Source organism: Oryctolagus cuniculus, chromosome 17, assembly GCF_051225735.1.
Source record: "Oryctolagus cuniculus isolate XC-2025 breed Fujian yellow rabbit chromosome 17, ASM5122573v1, whole genome shotgun sequence".
NCBI lineage: Eukaryota > Metazoa > Chordata > Mammalia > Lagomorpha > Leporidae > Oryctolagus > Oryctolagus cuniculus.
Window position 1 is genome coordinate 26,719,079 of NC_142883.1, and position 20,199 is coordinate 26,739,277.

At 42.2% G+C, this 20,199-nt stretch overlaps 1 protein-coding gene across 31 annotated transcripts in view; it reads right to left on the reverse strand.

Moving 5' to 3' along the window:
* Positions 1–221: 221 nt before the first annotated feature.
* Positions 222–20,199, reverse strand: part of SPAG9 (sperm associated antigen 9) — a 170,670-nt gene continuing 150,692 nt past the window's right edge. For 17 of the 31 annotated variants that reach the window (XM_089318191.1, XM_051824854.3, XM_051824852.3 and 14 more), the window contains 8 exons: positions 19,327–19,394; positions 17,442–17,590; positions 15,834–16,005; positions 14,056–14,169; positions 12,831–12,869; positions 11,739–11,915; positions 8,970–9,119; positions 222–3,609 (listed from right to left, as the gene is read on the reverse strand). In XM_089318191.1, the coding sequence (XP_089174317.1) occupies positions 3,494–3,609; positions 8,970–9,119; positions 11,739–11,915; positions 12,831–12,869; positions 14,056–14,169; positions 15,834–16,005; positions 17,442–17,590; positions 19,327–19,394 (985 nt within the window). In that variant the 3' untranslated portion in view covers positions 222–3,493. The remainder of the gene's footprint in view (positions 3,610–8,969; positions 9,120–11,738; positions 11,916–12,830; positions 12,870–14,055; positions 14,170–15,833; positions 16,006–17,441; positions 17,591–19,326; positions 19,395–20,199) is intronic. The other 14 variants (XM_051824855.3, XM_051824851.3, XM_089318184.1 and 11 more) reach the window with 3 other exon arrangements.

Here is a 20,199-nt window from a genome sequence, read left to right on the forward strand (position 1 = left end):
TGTCTCAAGGTCGCGAGTGGGCGTCAGCGCTCCCACATTTCTGGAAAGCCTTCCTGCCTAAGCAGACCAGGGAGTACTGCTCAGGGCACAGCTTCAGCCAGTGCCTCAGGCAAGCACGTTAGAGGGGGGACACCGCAGACTTTCAAATAAAAACCAAGGTGTGACCACCACCACCACCCCTAAGCAGGGAAGATTAAAACAAAACACACAGCACCCCACACTTGTTTCATATACATATTTATATATTTTTCATATACAAAGTTACATTCCGAACCCCAGGGATTCCATAATAGAAATAAATACTGAAATAACTACATTGCTAAGTGAGCTTCTTGCTCATAGAAAGGAAGCCTCCGCCTCTAAGTGACACTCTAGAACCCAATTTTATAGAGGCGGGCAAAGTTCTGGGTAAAATGTCTAGGACAAAAACAGGTTTAGAACAGAAGATGGTTAAAATATATTCAAATATCAAGAAATAGATGACAAAATTACTACTAAAACAATTTTTAAAGAGAAAGTAAAAGACATTTAGTGTTACAGAATAGCATAACCCTGTTAGAAATGCACTGTGATTTCCACACTGAACGTCCCCTCCTGCTCTCCCCATGCCCCTGTCCCAACGTGATCCATGAAGAAGTGCCCTCAGTCCGGCTGGGTCCTTTGGCAGCAGTCATAATACTCATAAGGAAATAAATATTCAGTTCCACGGCATTTGCAAGACACACGTTCTTCAGGACAGCTCAGGCCATGACACATTTTGTCTGGCTTTGCACTAAAGCAGCCCAAGTTCCAGGGTCTGTTCTCAAATGCAGACCTTTCCGAGAAGTGAACAATTCGGCAACTGAGAGAATGGGGTGCAACCTTTTCTATGCAAACGCGCTTCATCTGAAAAAGTTATGTGCTGCATGTTTTGTGCTCAAAATGTTTCACATTCTCAACTAGCTGCAGCTATTAAAAGATTCATTTCTATTTAAAAAATTTAGATACACGAGAGCTACAGAAAAGCACTCTTAAAATTGACTTCCTAGAGAACATTCTCCCCTGGCCTCGCAGAGATTTTCATCTACAACTCATAGAGGAGTATCAACTTGAGGCAGAGTGGACCGCGGTCTGTGCAGGTCGGCACCGGTCACACGGTTCCACCTCATAAATAATCCCAGTGCAACAACCCAAGGATTCCTTCTTCCCACAGGGAGACTGCCCCGAGGGAGGCTCCTGCTCTGCCCTGGACAGTGCACAACCTCTGCTGCGCGCCAGAAGCTCGCGCGTGGCATTTCTTCCACAGGCTGCCACCTCCACCAATGTGAACATCACAAGAATATAAATTGGTTACTGGGGAAAGGGGAAGTGAAGCAATCTGTAGAAAATACTTAACTGAAATGACAGACATAGGACAAGCCTTTAAAACAAATTGTACAGGCATGTACATCCTCTCTCTGGTCCCTGAAGTTAATTAACAGGGCCACAGATCATCTGACATCTTTAGGTAAAATAACTACACCTATATTCCTTAAGTTAAAGCCAGTAAACTGAAAAACAATCACAACCATTGTAATACACCTGCGTTTTTCACCTGTAACTCCTGAATCCCTACATTACATTCAGTTATCCGAATGTGGAAAAGGCTGAACAACAGCCAACTGGGTCTGACTCTGGGATGTTTGCCTCTTGGGATTAAGCTCCCAAAACACTTTGGTGTCTCTTTCTGGTGATTTAATGCAACATTTCCAATAAATGTATACTAACGCCTTTTTTAGGTAGTGCCAAAAATGGCTCAGATTTCAAATAAAACAAAAACATAGCCAACGAGCTATGGAGAAGTGGCCTAGGTTTTGGTGCCCTGAAGAAAAGTGACTAAGCAGCTCAAGCAAAAAATTACTCTCTTAATCCAATTTTGACAGTTTTTCTTCTACAGTTTTACTGGGTATACAACGTGCTTGAAGATCCTGTGGCCACATGGATCCCAGGCCTCCTCATGAAATCCACGTATCTACAGTCCTGATCAGGCACGCGCAGCAGTCACTGGCGTACTCTTCAAACAACTTTGCCTAACAGTTTAGAGAAACAGCCTCCCTAGCACTTGAGGACGCGCAGTCTGAGCCTCTTCTCTGAAGCGTCCCTCCAGCGACTGGGGCTTTGATTCAGCATGTTCATTTTTTACAAAGCACATGAATTATTTTTAGTTTTGCTTAGAATAATGGATAAGAAATAGTAAATCACACATTTTCGAAAAGCTTGAGAGGGAGAAAAAAAGTGTTGCATGATGGCTTTTTAAACCTTAACTAAACAAGAAAACCAGTTAAAGACCTAGACTCTCTAACCTGTTTTTGAAAATGGGCATTGTGAGTGAAAAGGGGTAAGGCCAGCCTATGTCGCACTGTGGCTTTGTCTCGTCCCCTTCATAGTTTTTCCCTTTGAAGGTGACGTTTTAAGCTCAAAAGGGTGCCAAATCTTAAATGTGTTATTTACATAAAAATAGCAAGTACTAGCTGTTCTGCAAGCTTATACAGGACAAAAGAAAGTAATATTTTAAGCCAAAGCCCTTACTCAGTTGGTTAGGCCAGACCCCATTCCCTCTACAGTTTTACTCTTAACAGGTAAGAGCAGCCCAGGAACATTTGGCAAACAGGAGAACTTTTTCACATGGAAATAACTCAATCAACCGCCATCTCCCAGTATAACGAACACAAAACACAGTTGCCTTTTTTAAAAAAATCCTCTCAGAGCTGAAATGGCTTCTGAGCTTGGTAAGTGACAAAGCTTTCAGACACGTCAGGATGAAAATGAGTGAGACTGGTCTCACAAAAAACAAAACAAAACAACAAAACAAGAATGCTTAGAGAAGCAGGCCTCATAAATTTTAGAGCTCTAGTAAGTCAGAAACAGGAAACTTTTATTTAAATAGTGTAGTCTTAATTTCTTTAATATAAAACCCCCCCAAAATCTGATGAAAACAAAGTTTTATATACCATATAAACAAGATTTGTCAGATTTGAAAGTCAAAGTTAAAGTAATTTACAGTTAGCTTTTTAGCCCTCTTGGGGGACATTAAGACAAATCCTGATGATCCACCTGACATTAGTGTGTGTCAATTTTAATACATTGGGGCAAACTGCTATTGTACTTAATGGTACAGTTTCATTCATCAAGTGTTTTCCATTAATTCCATTATTAGTGACAGCTACAATGTTACCCCATCAAATGAAGTGACATTACACAGCGGCAGACTCAACCACATCGGGACTGCTTTCTGTAAGTCACCTTCCTGATTTGTTCATAATGGACTGAAGTCGCCTGTAACACCGGTGCAGTAAAACAGCTAGCTCCTCCGTATCGTTATGGTAGGACAGAGTCTGAAATATAAAGTTAACAGGAAAAAATCTCACACGTGTGGTGAAACTTTACTTCACAAAAAGAGCATTAAATAAACAGGAAAGGGAAAATAAACCATGCAGAAGCGACGGCGTGCCCATCTCGACCTGTCTCCACGGGCTCACTCACTGCCATACATCACTTGCCACACTATCAAGTGACTCCTTTCTGCTCTGGTGACAGAAGGCTCAAGTGGAAGGTCCTCTCCAAGAAGTTCTGAGTCTCCGCCTTCATCACCTATGGACGACAAGGAGACACCAGTTAGGCTGAGCACAGAAAACACAGGATGACGGGAATCTGACACCATGCTCACAGTCAGGCCACGAACAAGCTGCACCAAACTCAGCTGACTTTCACCACAGAGAGCACAGTAAAGGAGATGCCGCGACTTACACTCCTCACCCACCGCTAGCCAAGCCACTGCCTGACTTCTGCAAAGGCTAACTTACTTTGCAGGCTGCACTGATAAAAGTGAGTTCACTATACTACGTGGGGAAGTCATCCTGATGTGCTGGTATACTGATGTTCACAGAAATGGATGGCAAAGTGTCCAGTTCTGTGGTCGTGCAAAATGGACAGCCTACTTGTGCTTATTACAAACTAAGGATTGAGACAAAACCCGAACAGCTCATGCTCATTCCCACTGTAGGGAGCAAAGTTTTTCAGTTGAGGATAAGGGACACACGTATATAGAAACTGAAACTGTCTCTCTCCAGCACCACCTGACGGCAGAGGCATCACCTCCTACAGTGAGTTTTTCTTCCAATGATTTTCAGGTTTAGGAGAGGTTATGCATCAACAGCTTCTAAGTGAAGATGAGGCAGGGAAAAGGCGTGGGTGGCAGATGGGCTGTAGGGGCTTCTGTGAAGTCTGATGGAAGCCACTGGCTCCAAGGCCCAGTGTAGGCACACTCCACTCCCTCCACAAGCTCCCGTCAATTGGTGTGCAGAGCAAGGATGTTTGGGCACAAGCCAATGACAACCTGTCTAGTGGGATGAGTTCTTCAGTACAACCCTGAAAAGGTACATAACAAGGGACTACTGGTATTCTGTAATGTGCTGGACCTGCATTCCAGCTGGACACCAGAAAACATTGACATTTTGCACAGAAACAGAGAAGGAGAAGCCCTATGTTTCTGTGGTTTTCTCTGCAGGCTAAACTCTCCTTTACCCCTGCTCTTGGCCTTTCCATGACAATGACAAACCACAGAGAGGAGTACGTTCAGGACAAAATCCAATTTCTGAACTGGCGAAATATCATCAGCCTAGGGTAGAATGTAAAAAAAAATTGGCTGTTTAATTTAAAAAAATTACAATAATGACAAATTGAGACAAAAGACCACTGTATGTTTTTGAGCTGTTTTAAAGATTCTATCCTGTCTCCTAAGGTCTCTACATCCTAAAATTTAAGTTAAAGCATTAAAAATATGGAACTTCTGGGATTAGTTTCTACTTGTTAAAACATCACAGGAAATGAAAATGAAAGTGGAACAAAAAAAGAACAAATTCAATTTTTTACAAAAGCACATGCACTATTAATATTAGCTTATGCTTAAATACAAGTCTATTTTTCAGGCTGGATTAACTAAAGATATTGCCAAATGGTTAAGCAATTTTTATACTATTTTCAGGATCTACAATGGAAAGAATTTTTAGTGGAAATGGAAAAGCCAAATAGAGATTTTATTAACATATTCCTTAGTATGGTTCCAACTGCCATATTGCACTCCAAGAAAAAGCTGCAAAAATATTCCAGCCAAGTGGAGGCCCTATAGTTCCTCTCTATAAAATAATTCTACACCAATAGTCAATTATTTAGGGGCTAGCACTATGGCACAGTAAGCTAATTCTCTGCCTGGGGTACCAACATCCCATATGGGCGCCAGTTCATGTTTCAGCTTCTCCTCTTCCAATCCAGCTCTCTGCTATGGCCTGAGAAAGCAATGAAAGATGGCCCAAGTGCTTGGGCCTCTGCACCCACATGGGAAATCTGGAAGAAGCTCCTGGCTCCTGGGTTTGGATCAGCCCAGCTCCAGCTGTTGCAGCCATTTGGAGAGTGAACAGTGGATGGAAGATCTTCCTGTCTCTTCCTCTCTGTGTCTGTAACTCTACCTCTCAAGTAAATAAAAAACAATTATTTAAAACACTTGGAAATGACTCCATTCTTACATCACTGGGATAAGTTTTTTTTTTAACTTTTTTAAAAAAAATATTTATTTATTTATTTGAAAGGCAGAGTTATAGGGGGGCAGAAAGAGAAAGAAAGAGGTCTTCCACCCACTGGTTCACTCTGTAAATGGCCACAACAGCTGGAGCTGGGCTGATCCAGAGCCAGGAGCCAGGAGCTTCTCCCAGGTCTCCCACATGGGTGCAGGGGCCCAAGCACTTTGGGCCATCTTCTACTGCTTTCCCAGACTATCAGCAGTGAGCTGGATTGGAAGTGGAGCAGTCAAGACTCAAACCGGTGCCCATATGGGATGCTGGCACTACAGGTGTAGCTTTACCTGTTACGACATAATGCCAGCCCCGCTGGGATAAATTTATTTATTTCTTTCTTCTTTTTTTAAAAAATATTTATTTATTGGCTGGCGCCGCGGCTCACTAGGCTAATCCTCCGCCTTGTGGCGCCGGCACACCAGGTTCTAGTCCTGGCTGGGGCACCAGATTCTGTCCCGGTTGCCCCTCTTCCAGGCCAGCTCTCTGCTGTGGCCCAGGAGTGCAGTGGAGGATGGCCCAAGTCCTTGGGCCCTGCACCCCATGGGAGACCAGGAGGAAGCACCTGGCTCCTGCCATAGGATCAGCACGGTGCGCCGGCCGCAGCGCGCTAGCTGTGGCGGCCATTGGAGGGTGAACCAATGGCAAAGGAAGACCTTTCTCTCTGTCTCTCTCTCTCACTGTCCACTCTGTCTGTCAAACAAACAAACAAACAAACAAAAAAAAACTGATGTCTCATTTTAAAAGTCGAATTTAAACAAATTTTTATTTATTTACTTATTTGAAAGTCAGAGTTATACAGAGAGAGAAGGAGAGGCGAGAGAGAGAGATCTTCCATCCATTGGTTCACTCCCCAGATGGCCTCATGGCTAGAGCGAAGCTGTGCCGATCAGGAGCCAGGAGCTTCTTCTGGATCTCCCACATAGGTGCAGGGGCCCAAGGACTTGGGTCACCTTCTACTGCTTTCCCAGGCCATAGCAGAGAGCTGGATTGGAAGTGCAGCAGCTGGGACTTGAACCGTAGCCCATATGGGATGCCGGTGCTAAAGGCAGCAGCTTTATGGGCTACGCCACAGTGCTGGCCCCTGGGAAAATTTCTAAGCTTAACATCCTCCCCATGCCTCCCACCAAAGGTGTCTAATAAGGCTTTTGCATCAGATATTCTGGTTACACTAATCACATGTGGTATACTGTCACTGACATGACCCTAAATTTTGACTTTTTAAAAAAGATTTTATTTATTTATTTGAAAGGTAGAGTTGTGTGTATGTGTGTGTGTGTGTGTGTGTATACATATATGAAAGAGAGAGAGATCTTCCATCTGTCAGTTCACTCTCCAAATGGCCACAATAGCTGGGGCTGAGCCAGACCAAAGCCAGGAGCCAGAAGCTTTGTCTGGGTCTCCCTGTGGGTGCAGGGTCCCTAGCACTTGGATCATACTCCGCCGCTTTCCCAGGCACATTAGCAGGGATCTAGATAGGAAGTGCAGCAGTTGGGACTCGAATCCACGCCAAATGAGATGCCAGTGCAGCAGACAGTGGTTTAACCCGCTGTGCCATAGCACTGGCCCTAGTGACCCTAAAATTCTATACTTTACTTTTACAAAATTCATACCTAAGTATTTGTCACTGATCTAGAGCATATTACATTCTCAAAAACCATTTCATGCTTATGTTTGTGACCTTAAAGAAAAGATTTATTTATTTATTTGAAAGGTAAAACAATGGAGAAAGAGAGACAGAGACAGAGATCTTCCATCTGCTGGTCTACTCTCTAAATGGCTACAACAGTCATGTCTGGCTCAGGAGGAGGCCAGAAGCTAGAACTCCAGCCTGGCCTCCTGTACAGGTGCTAAGGGCCCAAGAACTCAGGCCATCGTCCACTGGTTTGCTACCCGCATTAGGAGGGTGCTGGACTGGATTGAACCAGTGCTCTGATAGAGGATGCCAGTGTTGCATGCACCATCTTAATCCGCTGTGCCCCAACACTAGCCCCTAGATTGAGGATAGTTCAAGGGATCAGTTTATCATAGTAAATAAATAACCATCTATTTGCACAATACTTTCTGGTTTACAAAACTCTACCCCTTCCTTCTTTTCCTGCAGATCTGCCTCTGTTCTGACAGCCTTTAGCTCCCAGGGAGTGGGTCCCTCCCTCTTTCCCCACACCATTTTAGCAATTTCCCCATCACCTTTCTTACCTTTTCCTTCTGTTAATATCTTACTCAGGTATCCATTTTTTAACTCATCTCCCAATCTCTAAGCATCCTCCACATAAATCTCATCACAGCACGGCTCTATGTAAAGTTCCCCAAAAGTTTTCCTTTTCTTTAAAGATAAAATGCAAACCCTTTATTTTGTTGTGTAAATAAACAGCCAAGCTCCTCCTTTCTGGAGCAAGAATTTGTACTTTCTACTATTCCAAGTTCCTATAATTTAAAAATAGTTTTTCTTCAATTAAGATGGTTTCACATCTCCAAATCTTTGGTCAAGCTATTCTTTTACCTTGGAACACCAACCCCCAGCCCTCTGCAGCCCATTCCCCAAGTTGATCTTTTAGACTATGGGTGGGGAATGTCCAGTCTGGGGACTGTATGAGGCCCACAAAGTCACTGGCCTGGCCCTGCATGACTCAAAATTCAATAAATCTATGGCAGGTTAATTTTTAAGTTGTATGGCCTGAGAGTGATGCTATAAATACCTAAATGGACCTTGGCAGAAGAATGGTTCCCCACCCCTGCTTGAGACTAACACTGCTGGGTGCTGAGTCACTTTAAGCATCATTTCTTGGCTTCCTTCGTTCTCAACCCTGAGAAGGACTGATTACTCCCTACCACAAGCATCTGTAACACTTTAAACTTATTAACATATCTTTATCTTAATGCTATTCAATCATCTATTGGAGACTGGCTTTGTCTGACTTATTTCTAAATTTCAAGTTCCAGGCTGACAAGCAGACAATAAAAGCTCAATCTCTGTTTGTCAGGTGAAAAGATGAACAAATAAAATCAATGTTGACCCAAAAACAAAACAAAAAACAAAAAACAAAAAAACCAAAACCTGAATGTCTCCATTTTGCAGGTGAGGAAATCAACACTCTAGGAGGTTGAATGATTTCCCCACTGACTCCAAATGTATGCTCTTCACATAAACTCAACCACATCTTGCTATGTCTAATGCTTTCTCAAACAAATGCTCCTGTATGGAAGGAAAAAAAAGAGAGAGAGAAAAACAAAAACAAAAACAAAGAAATACAAAATCCTCTCTTAAATAAAGAACTCAAAGAAAATCTCTTAGGAATCATGAGCAGAGTGATTTCTTATTTACTTAGGGCGAAAATCTAAACCCCAGAGCAGTGGGATTTGAGCTCCAGAATCAGGACTTACCCATGCGGAAGTCGATGTAGCCCTCTCCTCCGCTGATGACAAGCATGGACTTCAAGGGTGTCTGGCTGCCAGGCTCCTGTGCAGATGGCCCTGCCTTGTCCCCTGTTAGATCTGTGCCAGAACTGCCACTCTGGGGGCTGATGACTTGACCTATTTTATACAGGACAGAAGTATTACTTACAGGAGGAGGGCAAGGGGAGATGGTTGTTTCTGGAATATTTAAACATTTTGCTCTTTTTTTCATTTTATTTGGAGAGACAGAGATACCTCCCAACCACATGTTCACTCCCCAAATTCCTATAACAGCTTGGGCTGGGCCAGGCTGAAGCCAGAAGCCTAGAACTCAATTTGGGTCTTCCATATGGGGATCTCCATGTCTTGCCTACCAGGGTATATATTAGCAGGAAGCTGCAATCAGAAGTGTAGCCAGAACTTGAGCCTAAGCACTCTGACAGGGGATGTGGGCATCTCATGTAGTGTCTTAACTGATGCACCCAATGCGCACCCCTGATTATTTCTGAGAGTTAAAAAGGTAATTAGACTTTAAAGCGCAACCAAACTATCAGGGGTGCTAAAAGGCTCCATGTGATCAGGAAAAAATTACATGTAGGTTGTAAGGGCCCAGTTTGAAAATCTAACTAAAGCAATTTTGCATCAAGCAAGAACGGGTCCAAAATCCAGTATGAGATATGTATAAGGCTGCCTGCTTCAAATTATTTCACCCCGTGTCGGGTCCCCCTGATTTGAGGGACAGTGGAAAGGTCTCCTCTGAGAGGGAGAGCATGCATTTGTGTAAGAGAAGAGTCTTCAACCTAAGCTTCACAAGTCTGTATATTCCTAAGTAACATTTACATTTATTCCAAATCACGGCTCTCTGCTCGTGTTTAAGAAAAGTACATCTTATTTCTAATTTAGATTATGCAAATAAAATTGCTGCTAAATGTGCTGTTTGTTGTCAAGCTTAAGTTCCAAGGTAGAAACCTTGAGCATGAAATGGCAGAGAGAACCCCTTAAATGTCACTCACACTCTGAACAAATGAATAATGTCTAAAGCATCCATCCCACTTGCACAGCTTTGACTGTGGGACAGCTTCTTCCTTGCCAGAATCCACTGTCCTTTGGTCAGACTACACAGACCAGGCCCCCAGGAGCTAGCAGGGCACAGTCACGATACGATGCAGTCTGAATCTAAAAATTAATTTAAGTTTTAAGTGGCCAGGATAGTTTGATGTATCCCCACAGGGCTTCACTCATGAATTACTCAATTATGCCCTGGGAAAAAGGGAGCCTGCTTGAGATGGCTTCTGTCAGACTGGTTATTTCTGCCACAGAGGCAAGAGCACACTGGTATGATAACAAGGCCAACCAGAGTAGTTCAATCTTCAGAACCACAAAAAACAAGGTTGCCAATTCCATTTTTAGATTTATTTGCACCCAACAGAAAGGTGCCAAAAGGTCCATTGAAGTACTGTTTTTACTAGTGGAAAAAGAGAAGGAATCCAGAGACCCATCGCCAGAGAAGAAAATAAAACACAGCACATTTATTTATTCCGACATGAGACTACCATGAATAAACTAGACTTTTAAGTATAAACATAGAGACTCTGGCATTTTATTTCTTTAAAAACATACAAGAAGAACACTATCACCAGCAATTCCATTTCTAGGAATTTATCCTAAGGAAACAACCGCACAAATGAACAAAATGTACTCATGAGGTATCAGGAAACTCATTGTCATGCTGTTTAGAGTAACTGACTAATTGGTTAGGACGTCATATGCCAGCCCTTGTCCTGTTACATTTAACTTGAGAATCCTCTGGGAAAAACTGGTATGAATGATCTCCATATTGTGGGTGGGCCTCACAGAATCAGCTGACAGTCTTAAAGACTGAGGACCCCAAGCAAGAACAGTGCTGCCTCCAGACTGCTTGCACGCTTGGGCCCCAACACCACTTCCTCCCTGTGTCTCCAGCCTGCAGGCCTGCACTCAGATTCCTGACCTGCTAGGCCCCACAGTCACATGAGACAACTCCTTAAATCTGGTCTTTCTCCACACACAAATGCAGGTACATGCAACACACACCCACACTCACATGTGCAAACACACTACTGTTATTGGTTCTCTGGAGAACCATAACACACTGAAACATCACCATTTTTACACAGTTCGTTGGTGTGGTAAAGTCAGATTTGAACTTTGTTGAACCCCCAAACTTGCCTTTTTAATAAGGAAAAAGTTTGCAAAATTTGAGTCCTGTGTACAGGTGGTCAGCCACATCACTATACTCTCAGTGGGCAGAATATTTTCCCCTGGACATCACCACTATCACCTCTTGTCTGTATGGTGCATTTTCATTAATTTCTGTGCAGTCACTGCTCTCCAGCGCAGCACTGCTGGAGGTACCAGGGTGCAGCCCATCCCCTCCTGTATGAAGCCTCAACAACTGAAGCTTCTTTCTTAAGATTTCCTTCATTAGGCTGAGACCATTTTTGGCATTCTTTTGTGACAAAACACCACTGTTTCTTAAAAGTAAGCTAGTCTCTTAAATAAAAATAAAAAATCTTGGGGATAGGGAGGAGACTCCAAAATAACCTCACTTGTGAATCCCTATGGCTCTTTATTCAAACACTTGTCATAGAACTTCCTTCATATGCCACATTGGAATTACTGGTTTTTCCAGTACTTCATGTTAGACAGGACAGTGGAACTGTGATCCCAGAAGAGAGACAATGACACGGAACACCTCAACAGAATAACTGAACTCACCTGGGACTGCCACAAAGAATTTGACAGCATCCCGGTGTCCATGGAAGCAAAGCTGCGCATGTGCCATTGAGCAATAGGGTATGAAAGTCCCTGGAGTCACTTTGTCGCTGTTCTCATCGCCATACACACGGATTACACTTCCAGGACGATTTCCCGGGGCTCCTGAGGTTTTATTTGCTGCAAGAGAAAAAGCAAAGAACAAATATTTTCCCCTAGAATAGTAACAATGCAGAGAGGTTACTGGTTAATCCTTATGGTATTATCTAAAAGCTACAGCCAGTTGAAGGGCAGCAATGCCAATTCAAGACAAAGCTGGAAGAGAGGGCTACAGCATGCTGGTTATATTTAAGGGCCTAGGTAGATGGAGGAGGGGATTTTGCCAGTCTAGCAGTCCCTAAGCTCGCTTTTTATATATATATCTATTAATTCTTTAAAAAAATCACTTCAGTGAACAAAAGAAAACAGATTTGAATTTTTGATGTGTCTTTTTAAGCCCCATTTTAGAAAACTAATCTTTACGTTAAGTAAAGTTGTGTTGTGTGCTTGTCTAAAGTAAATAGGTATTATTTCTAAGTAAAATATTTTGTAATAGTTTATCTTCTGATTCCCCCACCACCTCCTTGGTTGAGAATACGTCCCTGGAGGGGGCTGGTAAAAGCTGTGCCACTTCAACAGAGTGGCTTTCATTTACCCCACATTTGTGGTTGGCTGGATTATCGCAATGACCAGACTCACAAAACATCCCCATTCCATGGGCGAGTAAGTGAACGAAGGAAAGATGACTGGTGACAAGAGTAAATGATGTAGATTAATAATAGTTTTTAAGAGATGTTTCATGTTTTTATTGGAAGGAAAACAGTCTGAAAGGAAGTTCAGCTGCAACAAAAGATGATGAACAGACTGAAGCTGCTGAGCAGTCGGTGGCCATGTAACAGACATGACCTCACACAACAGACAGACACCTGCTGCAGGGCAGTGACGGCAAGTGGGTGACACTGAAAGACATTCAAGAGGGTATCTAGAGAGTGGGAACAGCCTCACAGTGGCTATCAGAAGCCAGGGAGAAGAGCTTGGTTCAGGATCTGCACTTACCCCTCAGCCCCAGTAAACGTCCCTGGTGGAGGATTACGGCTAAAGTGAGAAAGGAGGAAAGGGGACATGGAGAGGTGCATGACAGGGAGGAGAAGCGTCACTGTGCGCCACCACTCTCAGCATCTTCTAGCTGGTAACCTGGCGCTTCAAGTGCCACAACATTGACAAGATCTGACTTGGCTCCACAGCAGTACCACGTAAGGTTCTTGCCAAGGACCCTACAGAATCTCTGCTCCAAAAGGCCAATCTGATTTGCTGTGATTTTGGTTTTCTTAGTTAAAAGTTACTTTTAGTGAATCTGAATCAGAACACTGAGGACTGAATGTGGCACATTTTCTAAATGCTAAAATTTCCCCCTTATTTTTGTGTGTGTTTTTAAAAATCTGGTTCAAACTATGCTAAAATGGAACTCTGTCTTATAAAGAATTGAAATGAACTCTAGGGATCCTGAAATATATAATAAGAAATGGTCTACACAGGTTGATTTATACAGTAATTAAAGTTGGATCAAGAACTTGGGTTATCTAAAAGCTTCAGATCTGGTCCTCTTCCTTCCCTTACCCCTAAAAAAAGGAAAAGTGAGCCTCTGGTATGCGATTATTACTTATATTATGGATTCACAACATTTGTTTCGAAACATTCCCTACCCACGAATGTGCGACAGAAACACACTTATTTCACAGATGACTAATGTCATGGAACATCATATGAGAAAACATACAACATACATTTTGTTCACAAAAATAATAAACCACATTCTTTTCCAAGAGAGGAGAGATGGCTTATCTCCAGCGTAAGTAAAGCTCTGTTGACCTCCTGAGAAACTTCTACTATTTTTTTATAAGTCTCAAATAGAACAAATGGAATATCCTACACTGCTCGCCAGGGAGATGAGGAAAACTAGGATGGATGTCAGGTAGTGTTTCTGGATACTGGGAAACAGAGCTGAAGAAAACGGATTCAATCTTTATTTCAAAGATGACACAGGCTTGTGACTCCTTAACTGAGGGAAAGAATTTCTCACACTGTACCAATACTAGTCCTGACACATGGGAACTCTGGAGTTTGTAAGTTTCACAGGAAGAGTGAAGAAACCTCAGCTAGATCTTTGTCATCAGCTGGATTTTCTGAGTTACTGCAGATTTGCCAGTATCTAAACAATTCCTTCTACCTGAATTCCAATAACTCCAGTTGTCCTGTCATAGTTATCTAAAAATATACTTACTTTCTGTCAGTGGGATGGAGATAATGACACCGTTTCCTGTCCCCACCCACAAACGATTGCAAGACACCATAAGAGCTGTGATCCTCACAAAAGAGAAGCCCAGTTTTCCAGTACCTGTAAGGGAAGAGGGAGAACATTTCACTGAGAAACTAAAGCAGATGGGGTTTTAGGTGCCACCTCCCTTAAGGTAGCTAGGTTAATGCAACAGAGGTGTTGCCAGGGCTGGATGAATGTGTCCTGAAAGTGCACAGCAAAGCAAACTCCTATTTGGCTTCATCACCTGACCATTCAGGGTCAATGGAAAAAGAAAATGCTAAAAGCAGCTAGCATTACATTACCAAACAGAAGGGAGGTACCCAGGAATTAAGGCATATCAGGATATATGACACAGAGTTTAATTAGGGAGCTGCAAAACCAAACTAAAACACAAAGCAAAACAACTTACACCCCCCCCCCCACCACCACCACCACCAAGAAAACAACAAAAAACCAGTTTACTACAATGGGAAATCAAATGTCCTTTGATTTTATGAACTAAAAGAGTTTTGGTTTGCCTCATGTTCTCTATATATATTAAAACAATCTTTATTAACAAACCTATAGTTTTTCCTTGCTTACATTTTTAGGTTTTAAAGCAGACTTGAGATTTTAGTACACCATACATAAATAACTTAGGCAGAATGGATGTATTTTTATAACCAATCTTATTTTCAGGGATTTAAGAGGCAAATGATAAAACAGATTTAAGACAAACACACCATTAGTCACTCTAAGTCCTACTTACAAGGACTGAGGGGATGATCACAGAATCACAGTATCAGAAAGAGTCTTAACTACCATTTAGTCTGTGCTAAGGGTCTTTAACCTATAGTCCAAATACATTCTGGAAACAAGTTAATGTGGATGTCTACATATACCTGGTGCTAGGGAGAGGGCATATTAGCTATAATCAGTTTTGATGAGAGCAGGGACCCTAGAGTGACTAAAAAGCCAGTTCAACCTTTCGTGAAAGGAATCATTCTGATGTCTCTAATAGCATAAAGCATTGAATTAGGTGCTAATGGACACAGCATAATGAGACAGAGATGGCCCTGTTCTTCATGGGGCTTATGGACTGTGGGGAAAGAGAGAGTAAACAAGACCTCATCAATAAAAAGGCCAAGAGAGGCCCTAACTGAAGGTTTCTCTTGGATTCAACATGTAGACTGTGATCCGAAAGCTAAGTAACAAGGGACCAAGGAGATATTGTCAGGCAGAGGACACAGCCACGTGAGGACCCTGGAATGGGAAGGAATCTGCCAGGGTGTGGGTCAGTGTGGGTGGAAGGGAGTGAGCAAGGAGAGTGGTCCAGACCGATGAGGTCTCCTGGTGGTCATCTCACCTAAGGGCAAGGATGGAAGTCAAGGTGATACCTGCACACTGGTTACTCTGCAGAGAACAGACTGGAGTGCAAACAGGGAGACCAGAAAGGAAGCTCACTGTTTCCAGGGGTGAAAGGACAGTGACTTGGCCTCAGGGGATGGTGGCAGAGATAAAGAAGGAATCGATTTAAGAAGTTTTTAGAGGTAGTCTTGACAGTTCCTGGTGATAGGTTAGATATGCGAAATAAGAGGAGTAGAAATGACTCCGAGTTTCTGTCAAGAACCATGAAGAAGACTGGAACCTCTGCCTGACACTTTCACTGATATGAGTTAACTATTTCTGAGGCACCTTAGTCACTGGTTCTACCCAGCATTTTAGACCATTTAAAACACTGATAAAACACTTTGGAAGCTTACCTAACATTTTGCTTACATAAGGCTCAATGTCCACATCCTGTAGATGCTGGTAAGTGTGTGCGTGATAGAGACGCAGAGTGGAATCCAGACGAATGGACACCCACACACCATCACCCACCCACGCAAGCTGCCGCACTTGGCTCTCCTTCCTGGGGTGTGCATCAAATGATTTCTAGGAGAGATTGTCCGATCATAAAGTCTTTTGTTACACAGGAGTTCATGTTTAAAAACTATGCTAATCTGCACAACAATTTAGCAGACTGCTTATTAAATGCCAAGCCTAAATATGGTTTATTAAACATGACTGCTCATATACACAGTTCTTTTCATCCTAGAATGCAAAATAAAGAACCAGAGAATCCAAATGATGTTCGACTTCAGCACTATACAGGATGTCAATATATGAAAACAATACTGGAACATAATTCATGCTATGTAAAAGGATTTAATAGACAAATTTTGATCTCAGGATTTTGTGTTGTCTTACAGCAACACATGAAGATCCCATTTATAATTAAATGAAAAGGAACTCATATTGCTGTGTGTGTATGTATCTGGATATAAGGAGGAGAAATGAAAAATAAACATTAAATGGTTAATTTTGGGATTTATGCAGAAGGGAATGGAATTTGGAACAATGAGGAAGGAGGATTTTCACCATAAATTTTTCTTGTTTTAAGTTTTATTTTTTTTCTGAGAACTAGAATGAATTTATATATTGTGACAAAAAATTTTTGAGAAAGCAATGCCAAGACTTAGGCTTCTGTTTTTACAAATTGCCACTGCACTGTGGTTGTTCCGATTGGGACACATATGGCTGTGCTTGTAAGCACACATGATGAGGACTTGGAAACTCTCCTCTCCATCGACCCTTCTATAGTCAAACACATTCACCCAGCTTTGGGTACATACACAGACATATTTTTAAATATTCATGTGTGAATTTTTTTCCATTTTATTATCGTTAATTTTAAATTTACAAAACAAAAATTATGAGGAGGAATACTATAATGAATTTCCATATATCTCTCACCCCACTTTCCTTACTAACATTTGGTATTAGTACATTTGTTACAAATAGTGAAACACATCCACTATTTTTTAAGCCAAACTCTCAATCTCTAGTAATCAACATTCTGTGTTCAGATTGAGTTTGTTAATTTGTTTTAATTTTAATTTTAGTGCTCACAGATAATGGAGAATATGTAGTATTTGTCTTTCTGTGCCTAGCTTGCTTCACTCAACATAATGTCCTCCAGTTCCAACTATTTGGCTGCAAATGATGGGATTTCATTCTTTTTTTTATATATGTAGCTGAATAATATTTCATTGTGTATATATATATATCACATTTTCTTTCTCCATTCATTTGTTAAAGAACACCTTCATTGATTCCTTCTTTTCTCTTTAAGAAAAACCATGCCCTACCTTCATGTCAAAAGTGATAAGACAGCTAAAGTAACACAGAAAGCTAAGCCATCCATTAATGAAGTACCCTAAAACATATAGATTCTGAAAACAATTTCTAAAGACTCTGAAAATAATCATGGCCTTACAGTCTTTGGCTACTACAAATTCAATAAATACAGAAAACATAAGCTAACTTGCCTCTATCTTCATGGCCTTTGGCTGAACCACATAGATCTTGTTCCTATAGCCACACCAGACTTTGTCATGCACCACGGTCATGCAGCGGATGGAATGGTGAGGCCGTCCAAGGTCTAAGAGGTGATAGTTTGACAAGTCCCACTGTCCATCTTTAAAATAAGAAATAGATTTCAGCTAACAAATACCATCTTTTACTCAATTTCAACACAAGAAATGTCCTATTTGGCTGTATAATTAAATTTATTGATGAAGCACCCAGAGTATCATGTGTTAAGTAAACCTTTTATCTGCAGAGGCTGGGTTCTCTTATTTTACAAACTGCAAATGTGTAAGAGATCTCTAAGGTCATCTGATAAACCTGCCACTCACGTGGATTCCCTTTAAAACATGTTCTCAAAAGCAGTGATGTGGAGTGTTTGGCTTATCAGTGAAGAATCCAGTTCGGATGCCTATATCCCATACTAGAGTGCTGGGGTTCCTGACCCAGCTTTGGCTCCTGACTCCAGCTTTCTCTTGATGCAAATCATGGAAGGCAGAAGGTTAAGGCTCAGGTGGTAGGGTCTTTGCTATCCGTATAGATCTGGATTGAGTTCCTGGTTCCTTCTTTGGCCTGGTATACCCCTGGTTCTTGTGGCCATCTGGGGGAGTGAACCAGTACATGGGAGCACTCTCCTTTTTTATATTTTTAAAGGTTTATTTATTTACTTGAAAGGCAGAGTAACAGAGAGAGGGAGAGATCTTCCATCTGCTGGTTCACTCCAAAGCCTTGAGCCAGAAACTCCATCTGCATCTCCTATGTGGGTAGCAAGAGCCCAAGCACTCAGGCCATCTTTTGATGCTTTTCCAGGGGCATCAGCAGGAAGCTGGATTGAAAGTGGAGCAGCTGGGGCTTGAACAAGCACTCATAAACATAAAGGATGCTGGTGTGGTAGCCGGACTCACTGAACCGCAATGCCAACCTCTTTCTCCTTCTACCTCTGACTCTCTTTCTTGCCTCTCAAATAATTTTTTAAAAAAGTTATCCATTTATAATATTTTTAGAATTAGAATGGACTTTTGGAGATAATCTCTCATTCACTTGGATTTTGACATACTTTCTTGGGTAGAAGTTGGAGGCAACCCCTTGCAAACACATTAGGAATCACTGCAGACTCTATTTTGCTTGTTTCCCTTGAGCTATTTTGGTGGGAAACAATACAGGTGTCTGAAAATAGCCCAACCTTCAAGTCTGCCTCCCGGTATACAACCACCCATAGATCTGTACTTCTGTCCAGTGGAAACACAAAGAATAAATCCAGTCTTGGGGCTGGTGCTGTTGTGCCGGCACTGATGCTGGGCTCTGGTTCAAGTCCCTGCTGCTCCACTTTCGATCCAACTCTCTGCTATGGCCTGGGAGAATAGCAGAGGATGGCCTAATTGCTTTGGTCCCTGTTACCCACATGGGAGACTCAGATGAAGCTCCTGGTTCCTGGCTTCAGCCTGGCAAGGCCCCGGCTGTTGCAGCCATTTGTGGGGTGAACCAACAGATGGAAGCTCTCTCTCTCTCTGTCCCTCCCCCTCTCTGTGGCAGCAGCTTAACCTGCTATGCCATACACTGGCCCCCATTTTTCCACTTTTCAAAACCCCCTTGTTTATGAATGAAAGACAAATACTTCCACATTATGCTATATGAAAGCACCATAAAATGCTAAATTACTTTTTCATTATGGTAAACAACATTATCATGAGGCATTTTGTTCTGATGTCATACATTGTTAATATTCTGTTTAAACCTTCATTTGTTCTCCTATGAAGTATCACTTCTTTAAAACATAATAAGGCAATCTGCTTGAAAGTGCTTTGCAGAGCAGCAAGTTGGAGTACATATTACATATTCATAACTCACCAACTCCTCTGTGAAAGATTGCAAGGGTGCCATCAGCCAGGGCCACCAACACAATTCCTTTCACATGTCTGCAAACATGAAGAGGGATTTCAGAACTCTGCATTCCGGATCACAGAAGGGACCACACGCTCCCGACCTAGATTGGAGTCTCTGAAAGGGCCACTCTGTGATACAATGAGGAGCTTACACCAGAGCTAAATGAACACACTGCTCAGTTCACCGAGAATGTTCTTCCATGACAAACTGCCAACTGTTAATGACATCAACAGCATGTGTAGGATCTCAGTTGTGTCACTTTCTGGCCCAAGCTCCTTTCAGCATGGTGAACACAACAAATCTACAGACCAGAGATACACACCTTGGGAGAAACTAAAAGTCAGCTCTATGGACTTCAGGACAAACTGATTTATTTTTTTAAGACTTATTCATTTATTTGAAAGGTAGAGTGACAGAGGGGAGATGGAGACAGAGAGAGAGATAAAGAGAGAGAGAGAGACAGACAGACAGACAGAGATTCTATCTCCTGGTTCACTCCCTAGCAGAAGTACTGGCTCAGGTACTGGCACTCTGATATGGGATAATAGCATTGTAAGTGGCGGCTTGACCCTGCACCACAATGTTAGCCCCAAATTGTTTGATTTTTGATAGTCAACATTGAAAAGAACTAGTGGGGCTGATGTGGCCAGAGAGTTGGGCCACCACCTGTGACATCTGCACCCCATTTGAGCACCATTTAAAAGAGACCCAGCTGTTCTACACTTCCTAACCAGTTCTCTGCTAATGAGCATGGGAAGGCAGTGGATGATGGTCCAAGTTCTTGGTACTCTGCCACCCACATAGGAGACCCAGATGGAGTTCGAGTCTCTAGTCTTC